Raw genomic sequence first — 16963 nt, forward strand, 5'->3', positions numbered from 1 at the left:
AGAAAAACAAGGCAATGGCAGAGAAGCTAAATGAATTCTTTGCATCAGTCTTCAGTGCAGAGAATGTGGGGGAGATATCCCATCAGAGCTATTCTTTTTGGATGACAAATCTCAGGAACTGTCCCACACTGAGGTGTCAATAGAAGAGGTTTATCAATAAATTGACAAATTAATCAGTAATCACCACCAGGATCAGATGGTATTCATCCAAGAGTTCTGAAGAAACTCAAATATGCAATACAGAACTACTAACTGTAGTATGTAATTGATCGCTGAAATAAGCCTCTGTACCAAATAACTGGAAGGTTGCTAATGCAAAGGTAACAAGAAGTCCAGTGGCACCCTAAAGACTAACAGATTTATTTCGGCATAAGCTTTCATGGGTAAAAAACCCACTTCTTCAGACGGGGTTTTTTACCCACGAAAGCTTATGCCCAAATAAATCTGTTAGTCTTTAGGGTGCCACCAGACTCCTCGTTGTTTTTGTGGATACAGACTAACACGGCTACCCCTCCGATACTTAAAGTAAAGATGATTTTTAAAAAGGGATCTAGAGGCGATCCTGGCCATGACAGGCCAGTGAGCCTAACTTCAGTCCCAGGCAAGTTGGTTGAAACTATAGTAAAGAACAAAATTATCAGAAACATAGATAAACACAATTTGTTGGGGAAAAGCCAATATGCCCTTTTTGAGAAAGGAAGTCATGCCTCACCAAACTATTAGAATTGTTTGAGGGTTTAAACAAGCATATGGACAAGGGTAAGCCAATCGATATAGTGTACTTGGCCATTCAGAAAGTCTTTGACATGGTCCCACGTCAAAGTCTCTTAAGCAAAGTAAGCAGTCATGGCATAACAAGGAAGATACTCTCATGGATCAGTAACAGGTTAAAGATAGGAAACAGAGGGTAAGAATAAATGATCGGTTTTCACAATGGAGAGAGGTAAACAGCAGAGTCCGCCCAAGGACATATACTGGGACCTGTGCTGGTCAATATATTCATAAATGATCTGGAAAAGGAAATGAACAGTGAGGTGGCAACATTTGCAGATGATACCAAATTATTCAAGATACTTAAGTCCAAAGCTAACTGTGAAGAGTTACATAGGGATCTCTTCTGGGTGACAAAATGGAAGATGAAATTTAATACTGATAAATGTAAGATAATGCACACTGGAAAACAATCCCAACTACACATTCACAATTATGGGTTCTAAATTAGCTATTATCACTCAAAGATCTTGGAGTCACTGTGGATAGTTCTCTGAACTTCAGCTTAATGTACAGCAGCAGTCAAAAAGGCTAACAGAATATTAGGAACTATTAAGCAAAGAGACAGAAAATATCTTAATGCCACTATATAAATCCATGCTTCCATTACACCTTGAATATTGTTCCAAATTCTTGTTGCCCCATCTCAAAAAAAGAATATAGTGGAACTGGAAAAGTTTCAGAGAAGGGCAACAAGGATGATCAAGGGTATGGAACAACTTCCATACAAAGAGAAACTAAAAAGATTTGGGCTGTTCAGCTTAGAAAAGAGAAGACTAAGGGAGAATATGATAGTTGTCTATAGAATCATGAATGGTCTGGAAAAAGTGAACAGAGATGTGTTATTTACCCTTTCTCACAATACAAAAACCCAATGAAATTAATAGGCAGGAGATTTAAAACAAACAGGAGGAAGTATTTTTTCCACACAACGTACAATTAACCTCTGACTGCCACAAAGGGAAGACACAGGTGGACCACTCTATAATTGCCCTGTTCTTCACACTCCCCATGAAGGGTTGGTACTGGCCTCTGTGAGACAGGATACTGGGCTTGATGGACCATTGAACTGACCCAGAATGGCTATTCTTATATTCTTATCCTTCAAGAAAGGGTTTGAGAAAACCAACATTCAATTGCAAATGAGAAGACACAGAGGAGAGAGAAGTATCAACAGCAGTTTTAATGATTGCAAGTTTCAATTCTAATACCATTTTCAGATGTTCAGAACTTTTTTGGTGGGGGAGGGCTGAAGTTTACCCCCAAAGGTGAATTTTCAAGCAAAAACCTATTCAAGCTATTTTTGACTTATAAGGAGGTTAAAAAAATGTTTTCCTTCATGTAACAAATTAATTCTGACCACTATTTTCTCCTCCTTGAAGTGTGCTGTAGCTCACGAAAGCTTATGCTCAAATAAATTGGTTAGTCTCTAAGGTGCCACAAGCACTCCTTTTCTTTTTGCGAATACAGACTAACACTGCTGTTACTCTGAAACCTGTCAAAATTGCCTGAACTCTGAAACTTCAAACTTGCTATGTAAGTTGGCCTTAAGAAACCATACTTCCTTTGCTAAGTTTGAAAATAAAAAAGGGAACTAAAACAGTTAGGAATGCAGAGTGAACAAAAATCAATGATTTAAAAAATGATGTATTTATTTAGCTTGGATTTAAATATTTTTTTTAAATATTAGCCTATTTCAAAGTAAAATTGACAACCAATGTTAAGGCCTAAAATTATTGCGATATATTTAAATCATGAACACTGAATACAAAAATAATATTAAGCAGTAAATGTTTGTTGCCAAGTTTTAAAGAACGTTAAACCATTGAACTGGTGGAAATCACTGACAAAACATCTGGAACCAGAATTTCCTGAAGTGCTAAACCTGCTTTTGACAGCAGTAGCCTCTTCTGCAAGTGCATAGAGAATATTTTCTTAATTTAAATTCAGTACAGTTCAATGACTAATTCATTCAACGTTAAAATACAAATTGGAAGTTGAAAAAGCACGAAAACCTGTTTTCCTCTTCCAATCTATGAATGAAAATTAGGTGTGAGGATGAAATCTACTAGTTCTAAAATTTTGAAAGATGCGGTAAACAGCCAGTTCAGTTCATAGAATATCAGGGTTGGAAGGGACCTCAGGAGGTCATCTAGTCCAACCCCCTGCTCAAAGCAGGACCAATCCCCAATTAAATCATCCCAGCCAGGATGTCAAGCCTGACATTAAAAAATTGTCAAGCCTGACATTAAAAAAATCTAGGGAAGAAGATGCCACCATCTCCCTAGGTAACGCATTCCAGTGTTTCACCACCCTCCTAGTGAAAAAGTTTTTCCTAATATCCAACCTAAATCTCCCCCACTGCAACTTGAGACCATTACTCCTTGTTCTGTCATCTGCTACCACTGAGAACAGTCTAGAGCCATCCTCTTTGGAACCCCCTTTCAGGTAGTTGAAAGCAGCTATCAAATCCCCCCTCATTCTTCTCTTCCGTAGACTAAACATCCCCAGTTCCCTCAGCCTCTCCTCATAAATCATGTGTTCTAATCATTTTTGTTGCCCTCCGCTGGACTCTTTCCAATTTTTCCACAGCCTTCTTGTAGTGTGGGGCCCAAAACTGGACACAGTACTCCAGATGAGGCCTCACCAATGCTGAATAGAGGGGAATGATCACATCCCTCGATTTGCTGGCAATGCTCCTACTTATACAGCCCAAAATGCCGTTAGCTGCTTTCATGCTTGCTGATTAAAATCTTACATCTTACAAAATATAAATGCATTTGCAATTAGATGGGATTTAGAAGAGAATTCAAAGAATATGAACATCCTGAGACAAAAAATCATAAAATGTTTACTGTACTTTAGTAGGTACAGTGCTGATCAGGGCATTCTCTACTGGTAGTGTGGACTATGACTTTCTATAACTCATGGTTAATTTTTAGGAACAGACAATCTGCACGGGTCCCCGTCACTGAAGTAGGTTGCACGGCCTGCTCCATAAGATGCTGCTTAAGGCACAAGCCTCTTGCCATCGGCGTTCTGTTCTTGAACTATAAGGTCACTATAAGGGATAGCCACCGACATGCTGGGCAGTGTTTAAAACCTGGTGAGGGCATCCTACCAGGCTAAATCGTACTTAACTACTAACTAAAACCTAAGGGTACTACTATAACTAACTATATAGAACAGAATCACAGGAACACTGAGATAGAAAAAGTGTGAAATAAAAAACCACACAACACTCCAATTCAAGCTACAGGCAGTGAGAAGGAACTAAGGGGGAATCAGGCGGCACTGCTCTTAAATTGCCATCAGCAGGTCTACAGGCCAGAGGGTACAAGCACTGCCCCTATGAGTAGTGCTAGGCAGTCTTCGGGCTTTGGTGTGCTGTGTGAATGCACAGCAGAGTGGAATACACATCTGCAGTCAACTGAAGGAGAACTGCATTCTCTCAGTCATACAAACCAATGTATTTAATTTGAGATACAGCTTTGATTTCTACCTCCAAATTACAAAAGTTTGCACTTTCCACAAGATTCAGTAAGTTCTGACAGAGACCCCCTCCGTGGAAAGAAGAAAATTGCTTCACTGTAATTCCTATTCTCAGGAGATACATAAAAAGAGATATAGCTCTCCAATTCTGAGTCAGTGCTCCCAGAGTATGATTAGCAGGCACCTCCATTATGCAGAAGTCTAAATTCATTAAGTGCTTCACTACTGAGAGTGAAGGGTGCACTTGCCCCTGCACGGGAGCCATAATGGCCTTTATTGCCTCTGACCACTAGTTCCTTTTTCTCTACCTAAACCAGAGGGCCATATTCTCCTTCATGATCCTGCCATTTGACAACACTCTGGGAGCAGGCAGGAATGACCACTGAAGTAAAGGGGTTCTCTGGGCTGCAAAGCACGGCTGAAATGTTTCTACCTTGTACTCCCAACTCTTCATCACCACGGGCATAGGGGACACACTGTGGGAAAGAAGAAGAGTGGCTGGACTATGCTGCACTCAGTTTTAAAGACACCTTGGCGCTCCCACCAGCACACACACTGTGTGCCAAGAGCAGCTCTGTCAGAATGGAGATTGTGATGCAGAAAGCATAAAAGAATGGCTGTGTCGGGAAAGTGAGTGGGTGGTGTGACACTCTGTGCTCCAAAGAAGCACCCTGGAAACCCATATTAACCACTGTGAAATAATTATGATAATGTTGTGTACAAAGTATGCCTTGTGAGGTATTACTTTAAAAATCTTCATCTGCTGAACATTAATATTCTGTTGGATTGTATGTGTCATCACGGTATGTAAAGTTATGAAGTTTTGCTATGTGTGTGTTACTGAAATACGCTGTAAGATTGGAAACACATCTGGAGAACAAAGACTTTGAATGGGAGAGGTGATCCCAGGCTGGAAAGGAGAATCCTATGTATTAAGAAACTCTACCATCTATCAGGATGAGACACTGCCTGGTTCAAAACCTGTTTAGTTTATAGAACTAAGATTGCCATTTTTTTTTTATTTCCAAGTAACCAACTTTGATCTGTACACTTATTACTTGTAATCACTTAAAATCTACCTTTCTGTAATTAATAAATCCGTTTTATATTTTACCTAAAACAGTGTGTTTTGGTTGAAGTGCTTGGGAAATCTGCTCAGGATGCAATGGCTGGTGCACGTTCACTTACCTTTGTGGCAGACTAGGTTATAAATAAGGCTGTGTATCAGTCACGGAAGTCACAGAAGTCATGGATTCCATGATTTCTGCAGTGGCTAGTGTGGCTGACCCCAGGGCCACTCAAGCAGCTGGCTGCAGGATCAGCAGCTCAGGCAGCCCCAGGGACCACCACACCGGCTGCTGCTAGAGCAGACCCGCAGCAGTGGCCTCCCGAGGGACCTCCCGAGCAGTGGCCGGTGCAGCTGGCGCCAGGGACCGCCTGAGCAGCAGTCCCGGGGGCAACCAGAGCAATGGCCAATGTGGCTGTCCCTGTGGACCGCCTGAGCAGCTGGCCCCCGGGACCACCCAAGCAGCAGCCAGTGTCCACGAGTCCACCCCCAGAGCAGCGGCTCCCCAGGCCTCCCCGCCCAGGGCAGTGGCACCCCAGCCCGCCTCCCCCCAGCCCCCCCTAAGATTTAGACAGGGGTATTTATGTAAAGGTCATAGACAGGTCATGGGCCATGAATTTTTGTTTATTGCCCGTGACCTGTCCATGACTTTTACTAAAAATACCCATGACTAAATCGTAACCTAGTTATAAACTTACACTGGGCAGGCTTCTGCCCACGGCAGGACGGTACAGCCCTGGGGTCCTAGGCTGGAAAGCTAGGGGAATTAGCTGAAGCCTCTCTATTGTTGATTCATGACTGGCTGGCGAAAGTATTCATGTAACTCAGCCGGGTGTGTGCCTGTCAATGGATGTATGTGTAAGCGCAGTATCTGGATGGGGTTTACAGCTTGCCCTAGCATCAGTGTGAGAGGGAGCCCAGGTTGGTAAGACAGAGGGCTCAGCAATACCCCAGTTCTAGGCTGCACCCCAGGGAACCCGTCACAAGTAGTTAACTAGAATCTGTTAAAATATACCTTCTGCGATCAGGAACTACATGTAAATAATCATATACCACATTCCTAATGCTAATATCCCTTAGAATTAAGAATTCATCATATATTTTTGGACTGAGCACTGAAGACTCCTTTAGAAGTATACAAAAGTTTAAAAAATAACTGAAAAAGCAACAGCAAAACATCGCCCCCTTCACTCCTTCTCAAAAGCTAGTAAGGACAACAACTAGGATGATGTAAATTGAATCCAAACAGGAATCTCATGTCAAACACTGATGTTTCTTAGAGGCAGGACAACAAACTGGAAAACTCTACAATAGTGGGTGGTCAAAGAGAGGACTACGGGCATATAAATACTAGGTAATATTTGTCTGCCATCTGCCTGCAGAACTGAACAGAAAGTCAATCTCCCCCTCCCTCCTGCCCCCACCCCAGTCTGCCAATTTCTACCTATTCAACAGATCTCTATAAAGTGATTCAAGTATTATGGCAGAGAGCTGCCATAAAAATACAATTTATTTTTATTATTTAATCTTTTCATTCTAATTTAGTCATCATTTTTCTACTAGAATTGGCTTTCTTCTTAATTGAAGTTTAAGTTAATGGGTTTCCTATCACACAATAAGCTTCCTAAACAAGTAATAACCTGACCACCACCATATGGTCAATAAATACTATTTTAAGAAGATTTTAAAAATAAAATTGTAATCTAAAAGAGGATTAATTTAAGCAATTTAGAGTACACGTAGTTTATAAAATCTTAAGTGTATGACAGAACTATACACTGCATTTAGGAAGATACAGAAAAAACTGGTGCAATATATAAATATTTTACCTGTTCAATTGTTTGGGCTTTCTGTTGCTCCAATAATTTTTCTGTTTCTTTGTCAGCTTTGAGTGATGCTGCAGACATGGTTTTCAGAGACATAAAATCTAAGGTCATCCATTCATCCCTCTGTAATAATACAAACAGTTTCATCCAAAACAAAAATAATACCCACAGTCGGTAAACACCCATTTTCTGTAACAAAAATATATGGCTTAGCTTAAATCAAACTCACAAAATGACCGGCATCATCTGATATCTAGAATATATGGTGTAGATTTTACAGTAGTTTCTAGCTGTCAAAACATTTTTGCATACAAAACAAATATTCTAAAGATTTCATTCATGAAGTTCACTTACATATGCAGACTTTTTACTGCTTTTCTTTGTAATTCCAGGTGTTTAGTCTAGATGTGATTTATTTATGAGCAAGCACACTAGTAAATATGTGGGTGCACACAAATTCATTAGAGTAAATAGGAATGTCGTTCTTCACTGAACATTGTATGTTTTGTACATCATTTTGCCAGATCACTTTACATGCCACCTTACTCCAAAACCACTGAAGAGTTAATGATTCTTACTGCATTTGGCTTCATGATCTCTTTGGTCTAATTTAGCAGGCACAAAATATACATCTAATCATAGGGTGCAGTTGACAGCTCCCAGAGAACTAGGTACCCAAACGTGCCCATAAATCCAGTAGTTAAACACTTATCTTCTATGAAACATGTCAACAAATGCAGGTACAAAACCACATTTACAGAATGCCAGATTGAGGCCATTTTAAATATAAGGGCTATTATCTCAAGAAAAAAGTAGATTAAATAAACCATGATATAGGGCAATATGCCACACTCAAACAGGTAAAGGCATATTTTCCTCCCTCCCCACAGATCACACAACATCTACAACAAATAAAATATTTGTGAAGCATGAAAAGAAAGCAGTAAAATGCACAATGAAAATGACTAATTAACCAAAATCAAAATGTGAGACACATCCATGTGTATTCTAACAAAAGGAATGGAATTCCGGTACCATTCTAGAACAATTTAAAAATAGTGTTCATTCTGATCCTTAATTTTCAAGGCTTGAAGCGCCAATCTGAATAGCTGCCACTACCTTATGTCATGTCTCATTTACAACCAATGCTGCTAGATGATGCACCTGAGACAATTTCAAATATATGAAATGGAAGATACTCCACTTCCTAAAGGAGATTTGGGCTAAGGAGGAGGAACAAAAAGTGGGGTCATCTACAAAATATCATCAATTTACCATGGTGAATGAGGATAATTAAGGTACAATATATATAGGAATGACAGAGAAGGTTGTGCTGGTGGGGGAGTGGCACTGGATGTTCAAGAAAGCATAGACTCAATTAAAGTAAAAATCTTAAATGAATCAAACTGTACCAGACAATCTCTATGGCTAAAAATTCCATGCTTTAACAATAAGAGTATAGCAGTAGGAATACACTACCAACCACATGACCATAATGTGGACAGTGATTGTGAAATGCTCAGGGAGACTGGAGAGGCTATAAAGGATTTCAACTATCCTCATTAACTGGATACATCTCACCTCAGAACAGGATGCAGAGATAATATTTCTAGACACATTAATGACTGCTTCTTGGAGCAGCTTGTCCTGGAGCCCACAAACGGAGAAGCAATTCTTGATTTAGTCCTAAGTGGCACACAGCCTCTGGTTCAAGAGGTGAATATAGCTGAATCACTCGGTAAAAGCAACCACAATGCAATTTAATTTCACATCCTGGGGGGGGTGTCAAAGAAACCCACCACAGTTGCATGTAACTTCTAAAAGGGGAACTACACAAAAACAAGGAAGCTAGTTAAATGGAAATTAAAAGGAACAGTCATAAGGGTGAAATGTCTGCAAATCGCATGAAGGCTATTTAAAAACCACCATTACAGAGGCTGAAGCTAAATCTATGCCCCAAATTAAAAAACAGCAAGAGGACCAAAAAAATACCACCATTGCTAAACAGCAGAGTAAAAGAGGCAGAGGTAAAAAGGTATCCTTTAAAAATTGGAAGTCAAATCCTAGTCAGGAAAAAGGAAAGGACCATAAAAAACTCTGGCAAGTCTAGTGCAAAAGTAATAAGGGAAACCAAGAAAGAATCTGAAGAGCAATTAGGTCAAGACACAAAAACTAACAGCAATTTTTTTTTAAGTACATCAGAAGCAGGAAGACCACCAAGCAGTCACTGGGACACTGGATGATTGAGAAGCTAAACAAGTATTCAAGGAAGAGAAGGATATTGCAGAGAAGCTAAATGAATTCTTTGCATCAGTCTTCACTGCAGAGGATGTGGGGCACATCCCTACATCAGAGCCATTGTTTTCAGGTGACAAATCTGAGGACCTGTCCCAGGTTGATGTGTCCATAGAGGTGGTTATGGAACAAATTGATCAATTAAATAGTAAGAAGTAACCAGAACCAGATGGTATTCACACAAGAGTTCTGAAGAAACTCAAATATAAACTACAGAACTATCAACTGTAGTATGTAATCAATTGCTGAAACAAGCCTCTATACCAGATAACTGGAAGGTGGCTAACAAAGCCTATTTTTAAAAAGGGCCCCAGAGGTGATCCTGGCTATTACAGGTCAGTGAGCCTAACTTCAGTGTCGGGCAAATTGATAGAAACTATAGTAAGGAACAAAATTATCAGATACAAACACAATTTTTTGGCAAAGTGTCAACATGGCTTTTGTAAAGGGAAATTATGCCTCAATCTATTAGAATTCTTTGAGGGCATCAACAAGCATGTGGCTAAGGGTGATGCACTTGATACTGTGTACATAGATTTCAGAAAGCCTTTAACAAGGTCCTTCACCAAAGATGCTTAAGGAAACTAAGTAGTTACAAGATAAGAGGGAAGGTCCTCTCATGGATTAGTAGCCGGTTAAAAGATAGGAAATAAAGGGTAGGAATAAATTATCCATTTTCACAGTAAAGAGAGGCAAATAGCAGGGTCACCATAGGATCTATAGTGGGACCAATGATCCTCAACATAGAATTACAGAATCATAGAACTGGAAGGGACCTCGAGAGGTCATCTAGTCCAGTCCCCTACACTCAATGCAGGATTAAGTATTATCTAGACCATCCCTGACAGGTGTTTGTCCAACCTGCTCTTAAAAATTCCCAGGGATGGACATACCACAACCTTCCTAGACAATTTATTCCAGCGCTTAACCACTCTGACAGTTAGGAAGTTTTTCCTAATGTCCAACCTAAACCTCCCTTGCTGCAATTTAAGCCCACTACTTCTTGTCCTATCCTCAGAGGTTAAGAAGAACAATTTTTCTTCCTCCTCCTTGCAACAACCTCTTATGTACTTGAAAACTGTTATGTCCCCTCTCAGTCTTCTCTTCTCCAGACTAAGCAAACCCAGTTTTTTCAATCTTCCCTCATAGGTCACGTTTTCCAGACCTTAATCATTTTTGTTCGTCTTCCCTGGACTTTCTCCAATTCATCCACATCTTTCCTGAAATGTGACACCCAGAACTGGACACAATACTCCAGTTGAGGCCTAATCAGCGTGGAGTAGAGCAGAAGAATTACTTCTCGTGTCTTGCTTCCAACACTCCTGCTAATACGTCCCAGAATGATGTTTGCTTTTTTTGCAACAGCATTACACTGTTGACCCATGTTTAGCTTGTGATCCACTATGACCCCTAGATCCCTTTCCGCAGTACTCCTTCCTAGGCTGTCATTTCGCATTTTGTATGTGTGCAACTGATTGTTCCTTCCTAAATGAAGTACTTTGCATTTGTCCTTATTGAATTTCATTCTATTTACTTCAGAGCATTTCTCCAGTTTGTCCAGATCATTTTGAATTTTAATCCTATCCTCCAAAGCACTTGCAACCCCTCCCAGATTGGTATCATCCACAAACTTTATAAAAGTGTACTCTCTCTGCCATTACCTAAATCATTGATGAAGATATTGAACAGAACCAGACACAGAACCAATCCATGCAGGACCCCACTCATTATGCCCTTCCAGCATGACTGTGAACCACTGATAACTACTCTCTGGGAACGATTTTCCAACCAGTTATGCACCCACCTTATAGTAGCTCCATCTAGGTTGTATTTCCCTAGTTTGTTTATGAGAAGGTCATGAGAGAGAGTAACAAAAGACTTACTACAGTCAAGCTATACCACATCTACCACTTCTCCCCAATCCACAAGGCTTGTTACCCTGTCAAAGAAAGCTATCATGTTGGTTTGACACCAGCACTAACATATTGATACATGTTCTGGAAAAAGGGGTAAACAGTGAGATGGCAAAATTTGCAGATGATACACAATTACTGGTTTGGGCAACATAGTTATATCCAAAACCGACTGCAAATAGTTACAAAGGGATCTCACAAAACTGGGTGACAAAACAGCAGGTGAAATTCAATGTTGATAAATGCAAAGTAATGCACATTGGAAAACATAATCCCAACTACAAATATAAAATGATGGTCTAAATGAGCTCCTATCACTCAAGAAAGATCTTGGAGTCATTGTGGATAGTTCCCTGAAAACATCCACTCAATGTGCAGTGGCAGTCAAAAAATCTAACAATGTTAGGAACCATTAGGAAAGGATAGATAATAAGACGAAAACATCATAATGCCACTATATAAATCCATGGTACGCCCACATCCCGGAGTTCTGGTCACCCCATATCATAAAAGATATTAGAATTGGAAAGGGTGCAGAGAAGGGATACAAAAATTATTAAGGTTATGGAACAGCTTCCATATGAGGAGAGATTAAAAAGATTGGGATTATTCATTTTAGAAGAAAAGATGACCGGGGGGGGGGGGGGGGGGGGAGGGTGAATGATAGATGTCTATAAAATCACAAATGTTGTGGAGAAAGTGAATAAGGAAGTATTGTTTTCCCTTCACGTAACACAAGAACTAAAAGATCACCCAATGAAATAAGCAGTAAATATAAGGAAGTACTACTTCACACAATGCACAATCAACCTGTGGATCTCGTTGCCAGGGGATGTTACGAAGGCCATAAGTATAACTGGGTTCAAAAAGAATTAGACAAGTTCATGGAGGATAGGTCCAGCAATGGCTATTAGTCAAGATGGTCAGGGATGCAACCCTGCACTCTGGGTGTCTTTAAACCTCTGACGGCTAGAAGCTGGGACTAGACGACAGAGGATAGGTCACTCGATAATTGCCCTGTTCTGTTCATTCTCTTTGAGGCATCTGGTACTGGCCACTGTCGGAATACAGGATACTGGGTTAGATGGTCTGGTCTGACCCACTATGAAGTCTGACCCATTCTTACAGTGATCCTCTCCAAAAAAAGAAAAAGCTTGAAGAATTCAATGCTTACAGGGAGAACAAATGCCCATGAGCTAAAAAAGGGATTGTTTCTGAACTTTTATCCTGCTATTTTTAGCAAATCAGTAAAGAGCATTTCTCTGATTCAGAGAGGCTTTTTCCTTCCCTTGACTAGAGGCACTTCATGAAGTCAGTCCCCTGGAAGCCGGAACCATATTCACAATTAACTTCACAGTGTAGAAAAGACCATGAAACTTATGATCATTTTTAGGTCATTAAAATGTGCTGGGGAAAATATGTATCTGTCCATTTGCCAATCCCGAAGGAGTCCACCAAGGGGAGGAAAAAATCCTCAAATATCACACATTAACTCCTCATACTAAGTGTATAGTCTAATTCTGGACAGCCAAGTACCAGTTGACCAATTCACAGACCAACTAGTGTTTGGACAAGGATGAAATGACCTTGAAGCAAAAGCTATTAGTAGAGATCCAAAGACGTTTTTATACAGCCTCCTCAGTTTAGACTGCATTCAACAATCTACACCTTAAAGACAGGGGTAGGGTCATTCAGGAAAGTTCCTGTAAGTTTACTTATATTGCCTTTAGGCCTGACCTGCCAGAAAAGAGAAGGAGAAACCTGAAAAGCAGAGATGCTGAAAGAGACCTGGGGGCAACCATGGACAGTAATTATATAGGACTTTGCAATTCAACATGGCAGAAAAAAAAAATCAATGTACTTTTGGACAACAGATACAGAGACATCACATCACAGAGCACAGAGTGTATGGCCCTAAGGTGACTGCACTTGGAGTAAAGCATTCAATTCAAGATCTTTGATCACCAGATACATTGGAGGGAGATTAAGAGAAGCTTACTTATGAGAAAATATATACAAGGGAAGCTACCTCTCTTTCTAAAAAAAAGATGTGGGACATAAAGGACGCTACCCCAAAAACTTCCCTGTACAATGGTTTGACAGGATAAACAGAGACCTAGTCTGGTTTCCACACCCTCACCAAAAGAGGAGCACTTCTTTGTTTTCTTTCAGCATTCTTCAATTTGATGATTTTAAAGGACCCAAACCACTGCTGGTGTTACAATCATGGTATTACTAATAAAAACCTCTTGAAAGGAGGCTTAACTATACAGAGGGGAAAACTAGATTAGGGAAAGTGCTGGAAGCAAAAGGACCAACCTTATTGGTCCTTGGCTGTTCCAAAATTTACCCTCCTAAGACTATGTGGGCCTAGCACACACAAGTAATTCATGTGCCACACATGAAGTAATTCACATGTGTGCCAAATAGAATTGGACTAGACTTGCTTTCAAAGGACTAAACAACAGTTCAGCCTGAATCATTTCAATCTGCACTAGCTTAGTGCCATCATGGTCTCCACTACCATAGTTAGAGAGTCCTATTCTTACTGTCCTACAGTACATCAGTGGCCTTTCAAAAATACCCCTACTCTATCTAGGGTCTACATTAGCATCATGGGATAGGTAACCAAAACTGAACTGAGAGGATTGAAACACACATCAATATAGCTATAAAAGACACACTTAACAGTCTGTGCTTAAACCAGTGTAATCACACTGCTTCAGTTAGGGGCAGTTCAATTCTCCAGATGACACAAATTTGTGAGGTGTAGAGCATAGCTAAGAATACTAGCAAGATCCCTGATGCAACCAGTCTTGCTGGTCAAACATTCTGCAGTTTCTTTAGTCACTGTACCTCTTCAAGCACCATGTACCCAAAAAGTCATTCAAGATTGACTTGATCTATGCAGAGAAATTAACAGGGTTAGTCAAGATTTTAATCTGACTTTATTAAGAAAACCAGGCTAAATCACTACATGCTTTGGCATATGATGCACAAAACTGATGCTAGGCAGCATAATTGTACTACTTTGTTAAATACTTGATAAAACAGGAAAAATTGTCCAATTAACAAAATCTAACATTTACCTAAATATATATATATATTATATTTACATTTTAAGTAGCTATTGACCAAAGAATTTACAACGAACTATAGACCCAATATAGCCACACTTTACACTAGGCCCAAATGAGTTTACCTTTCCATAATTAACCAGGCTCCTCACCTGAACTGCAGGATTTTCTGTAGTATCCGACTGCTCCTTCTTGACTTTCCAAGCCTTTTCTGTGCAAATTGACTGTGATATAGTTGACTCAACCCATTCAACTGAAGAACCCTAAGAATAAGTGTTTGAGTAATTTAGAAAAATTCAAAAGCACTGTATTTTCTGGAATGACCAAACCTTAAAGCACTGTTATAAACTGAGGACACACTATTACTAAGAACATTTTACAAAGAAAATGCCATTTGATGTGATTGCATCAAAATAGCATGTTAGTCTCAAACCTATCCCATATCAACAGTTTTAATATTGTATTGTCATGCAAAGAAAACACAATGGCCATTTGCCAGAGGGTTGAAACTGTCCTGCTGATACTTTGAAACAAACAAAAAATACGTACAATTAAAATTTCTAAATTAATGACAAAGTATAAAAAGAAATGTTTTATTAAGCTTTACTGGTACAACAGTTGAGTTTAAATTAAAAATGTAATAATTTACATTACCTCTTTATATTTTAATTGTATCTCATTCCCACCCAATACACATGCATCTCTCTCTACAAGGAAGAGCAGTTTTCTGGAGTGCTGAGATTTTATACTCGTAACAAACCACTCTCTGCTGATTAGACATTCCCCGTTATTTATAGGAACCTGACATGAGAACAAAATACTTTGTATCAAAGAGAAAAGGAATACTAGTGGCACCTTAGAGACTAACCAATTTATTTGAGCATAAGCTTTCGTGAGCTACAGCTCACTTCATCGGCCGGTATCAGGGCCAGAAGGGTGCTGCATCTTGGGAGACTCTGATGTAATTTGCTGCTTTGGGTGCTTCCCACAGGAAACATGGGACCAATCTGTGGTTTTGGTTATTTCCCACAGGTCAGCAAGTCAAAAACATGGTTCACTTAAATGTATGTTCCTGCAGAAAAATCTTGTCCTACTGAACCTTCCTATGCATCAGGAAGAAAGGGAAATCTTCATGAAGACAACAATAAAGCTACTGTGCTTGCACACAAATGCTACATTTAAAACTGGGACTTCAAAACATGTAACAAACTCAGAAAATCCAATCAGAACAGGATTTCCTGCTGGCCTGTTTACTCCACTTGATAAAAAATGAAAAACGAGAGGGCCAGGAAGCAGTGCCATGATTTCCAAGTAAGTCTCTGTCTACTAAAAATAAAATGGGAACCCACTGGCCTCTAACGGGAAGAGAGAGCATTACAGAAGCATTAAAGAAACTGAAAAAACCTGCACCTTTAAATTAATAAAATACCAACAAGATATCATGTAGCACTGTCTTTAGGAAAAGGAAAATATGCCTCAATATTAGTGGTAACTTCTTTCCAAAACAGCAGGTTAAAAGTGATTTGTTTGGTTTGTTTTTAAACATTCTTTCAAGAGAATATTTTAAGTTTATTACTTACTGAAGAGCTATCACTTGAATCATCATTTTTTTCAAATTTTTGGTTTTTGCTTTTCTTCTTTTCTTTCTTAAGTTTTCTTGAGTGTTTATCCTTTTTCTTCTTTTTCTTCACGGAATGTTCCTATATAAGCAAATATTTATAAATGACATCAAAACAAATCACATAGAAAAAATCTAGCTAGTTTTAAACTATCAAAACTGTGCACTTATTGGACCATAACTGCATATTCTTATTACTATTTCTATCGTCCTCCGTCAACCATTCCTTCTGACTGTTTCTTAGCACTTGTCTACACAGGATTTTTTAAATATATTTTTCCACTTTAAATAACATGAATATCTATAGTGAAAAAAATATATCTATACACTTTGTTTATTATGGCTTAAGCTATTTCCCTTGTGAATCCTTGCATCCATACAGGTCTGCACTTTTTTAAATAGGTGCACAGTATTCTGGACAGGTATCCCATGGTGCAATCTTCCACTGCCAGACTCCATACACACAGAGATTTTTCTCCTAATGCATTGTAGGATACCTTCCAGAACATACTGGAATTTTGGGATTTGGGGTCAAAGGAATCAAATCCCATGATTCCTCTCCTGGCATCCCATAATTCATCCATATTTTGCAAGCCAGGACCATTTTCAAACTGCTGCCAGGCAGCATGGAGAAAACACTGCTGTGCCATGATCCTGACCTGGCCTGATCTGATTGTGATTAATACAAACAAGCTTCTCCACATTTTTTGGCAGTCATAAGGCCAGCTGGCTTTGGTTGGTTTGGGAGATAGCCATGGCAATGTAGGAGGCGGATGAAATCAAGCAGTTACTTCTGCAGGACTCTTTCTTGGAGCGGCTTCACTCAGTGCAATGCTACTCCTGGGTTCAGCAAACTAGCACAGACTGGTGGGAAAGAACAGTGATGCCGACCTGGAATGACCAGC

General features: G+C 39.6%; 1 protein-coding gene across 1 annotated transcript in view; it reads right to left on the minus strand.

Moving 5' to 3' along the window:
- CWF19L2 (CWF19 like cell cycle control factor 2) overlaps positions 1 to 16963 on the minus strand; it is a 167378-nt gene that overhangs the window by 129361 nt on the left and 21054 nt on the right. Inside the window, exons 3-5 of the mRNA XM_074957402.1 lie at positions 16021 to 16140; positions 14593 to 14703; positions 7159 to 7278 (exon numbers count right to left, since the gene is read on the minus strand). Of these exons, the coding sequence (XP_074813503.1) occupies positions 7159 to 7278; positions 14593 to 14703; positions 16021 to 16140 (351 nt within the window). The remainder of the gene's footprint in view (positions 1 to 7158; positions 7279 to 14592; positions 14704 to 16020; positions 16141 to 16963) is intronic.

The sequence above is a fragment of the Natator depressus genome, chromosome 1 (assembly GCF_965152275.1).
Source record: "Natator depressus isolate rNatDep1 chromosome 1, rNatDep2.hap1, whole genome shotgun sequence".
Classification (NCBI taxonomy): domain Eukaryota; kingdom Metazoa; phylum Chordata; order Testudines; family Cheloniidae; genus Natator; species Natator depressus.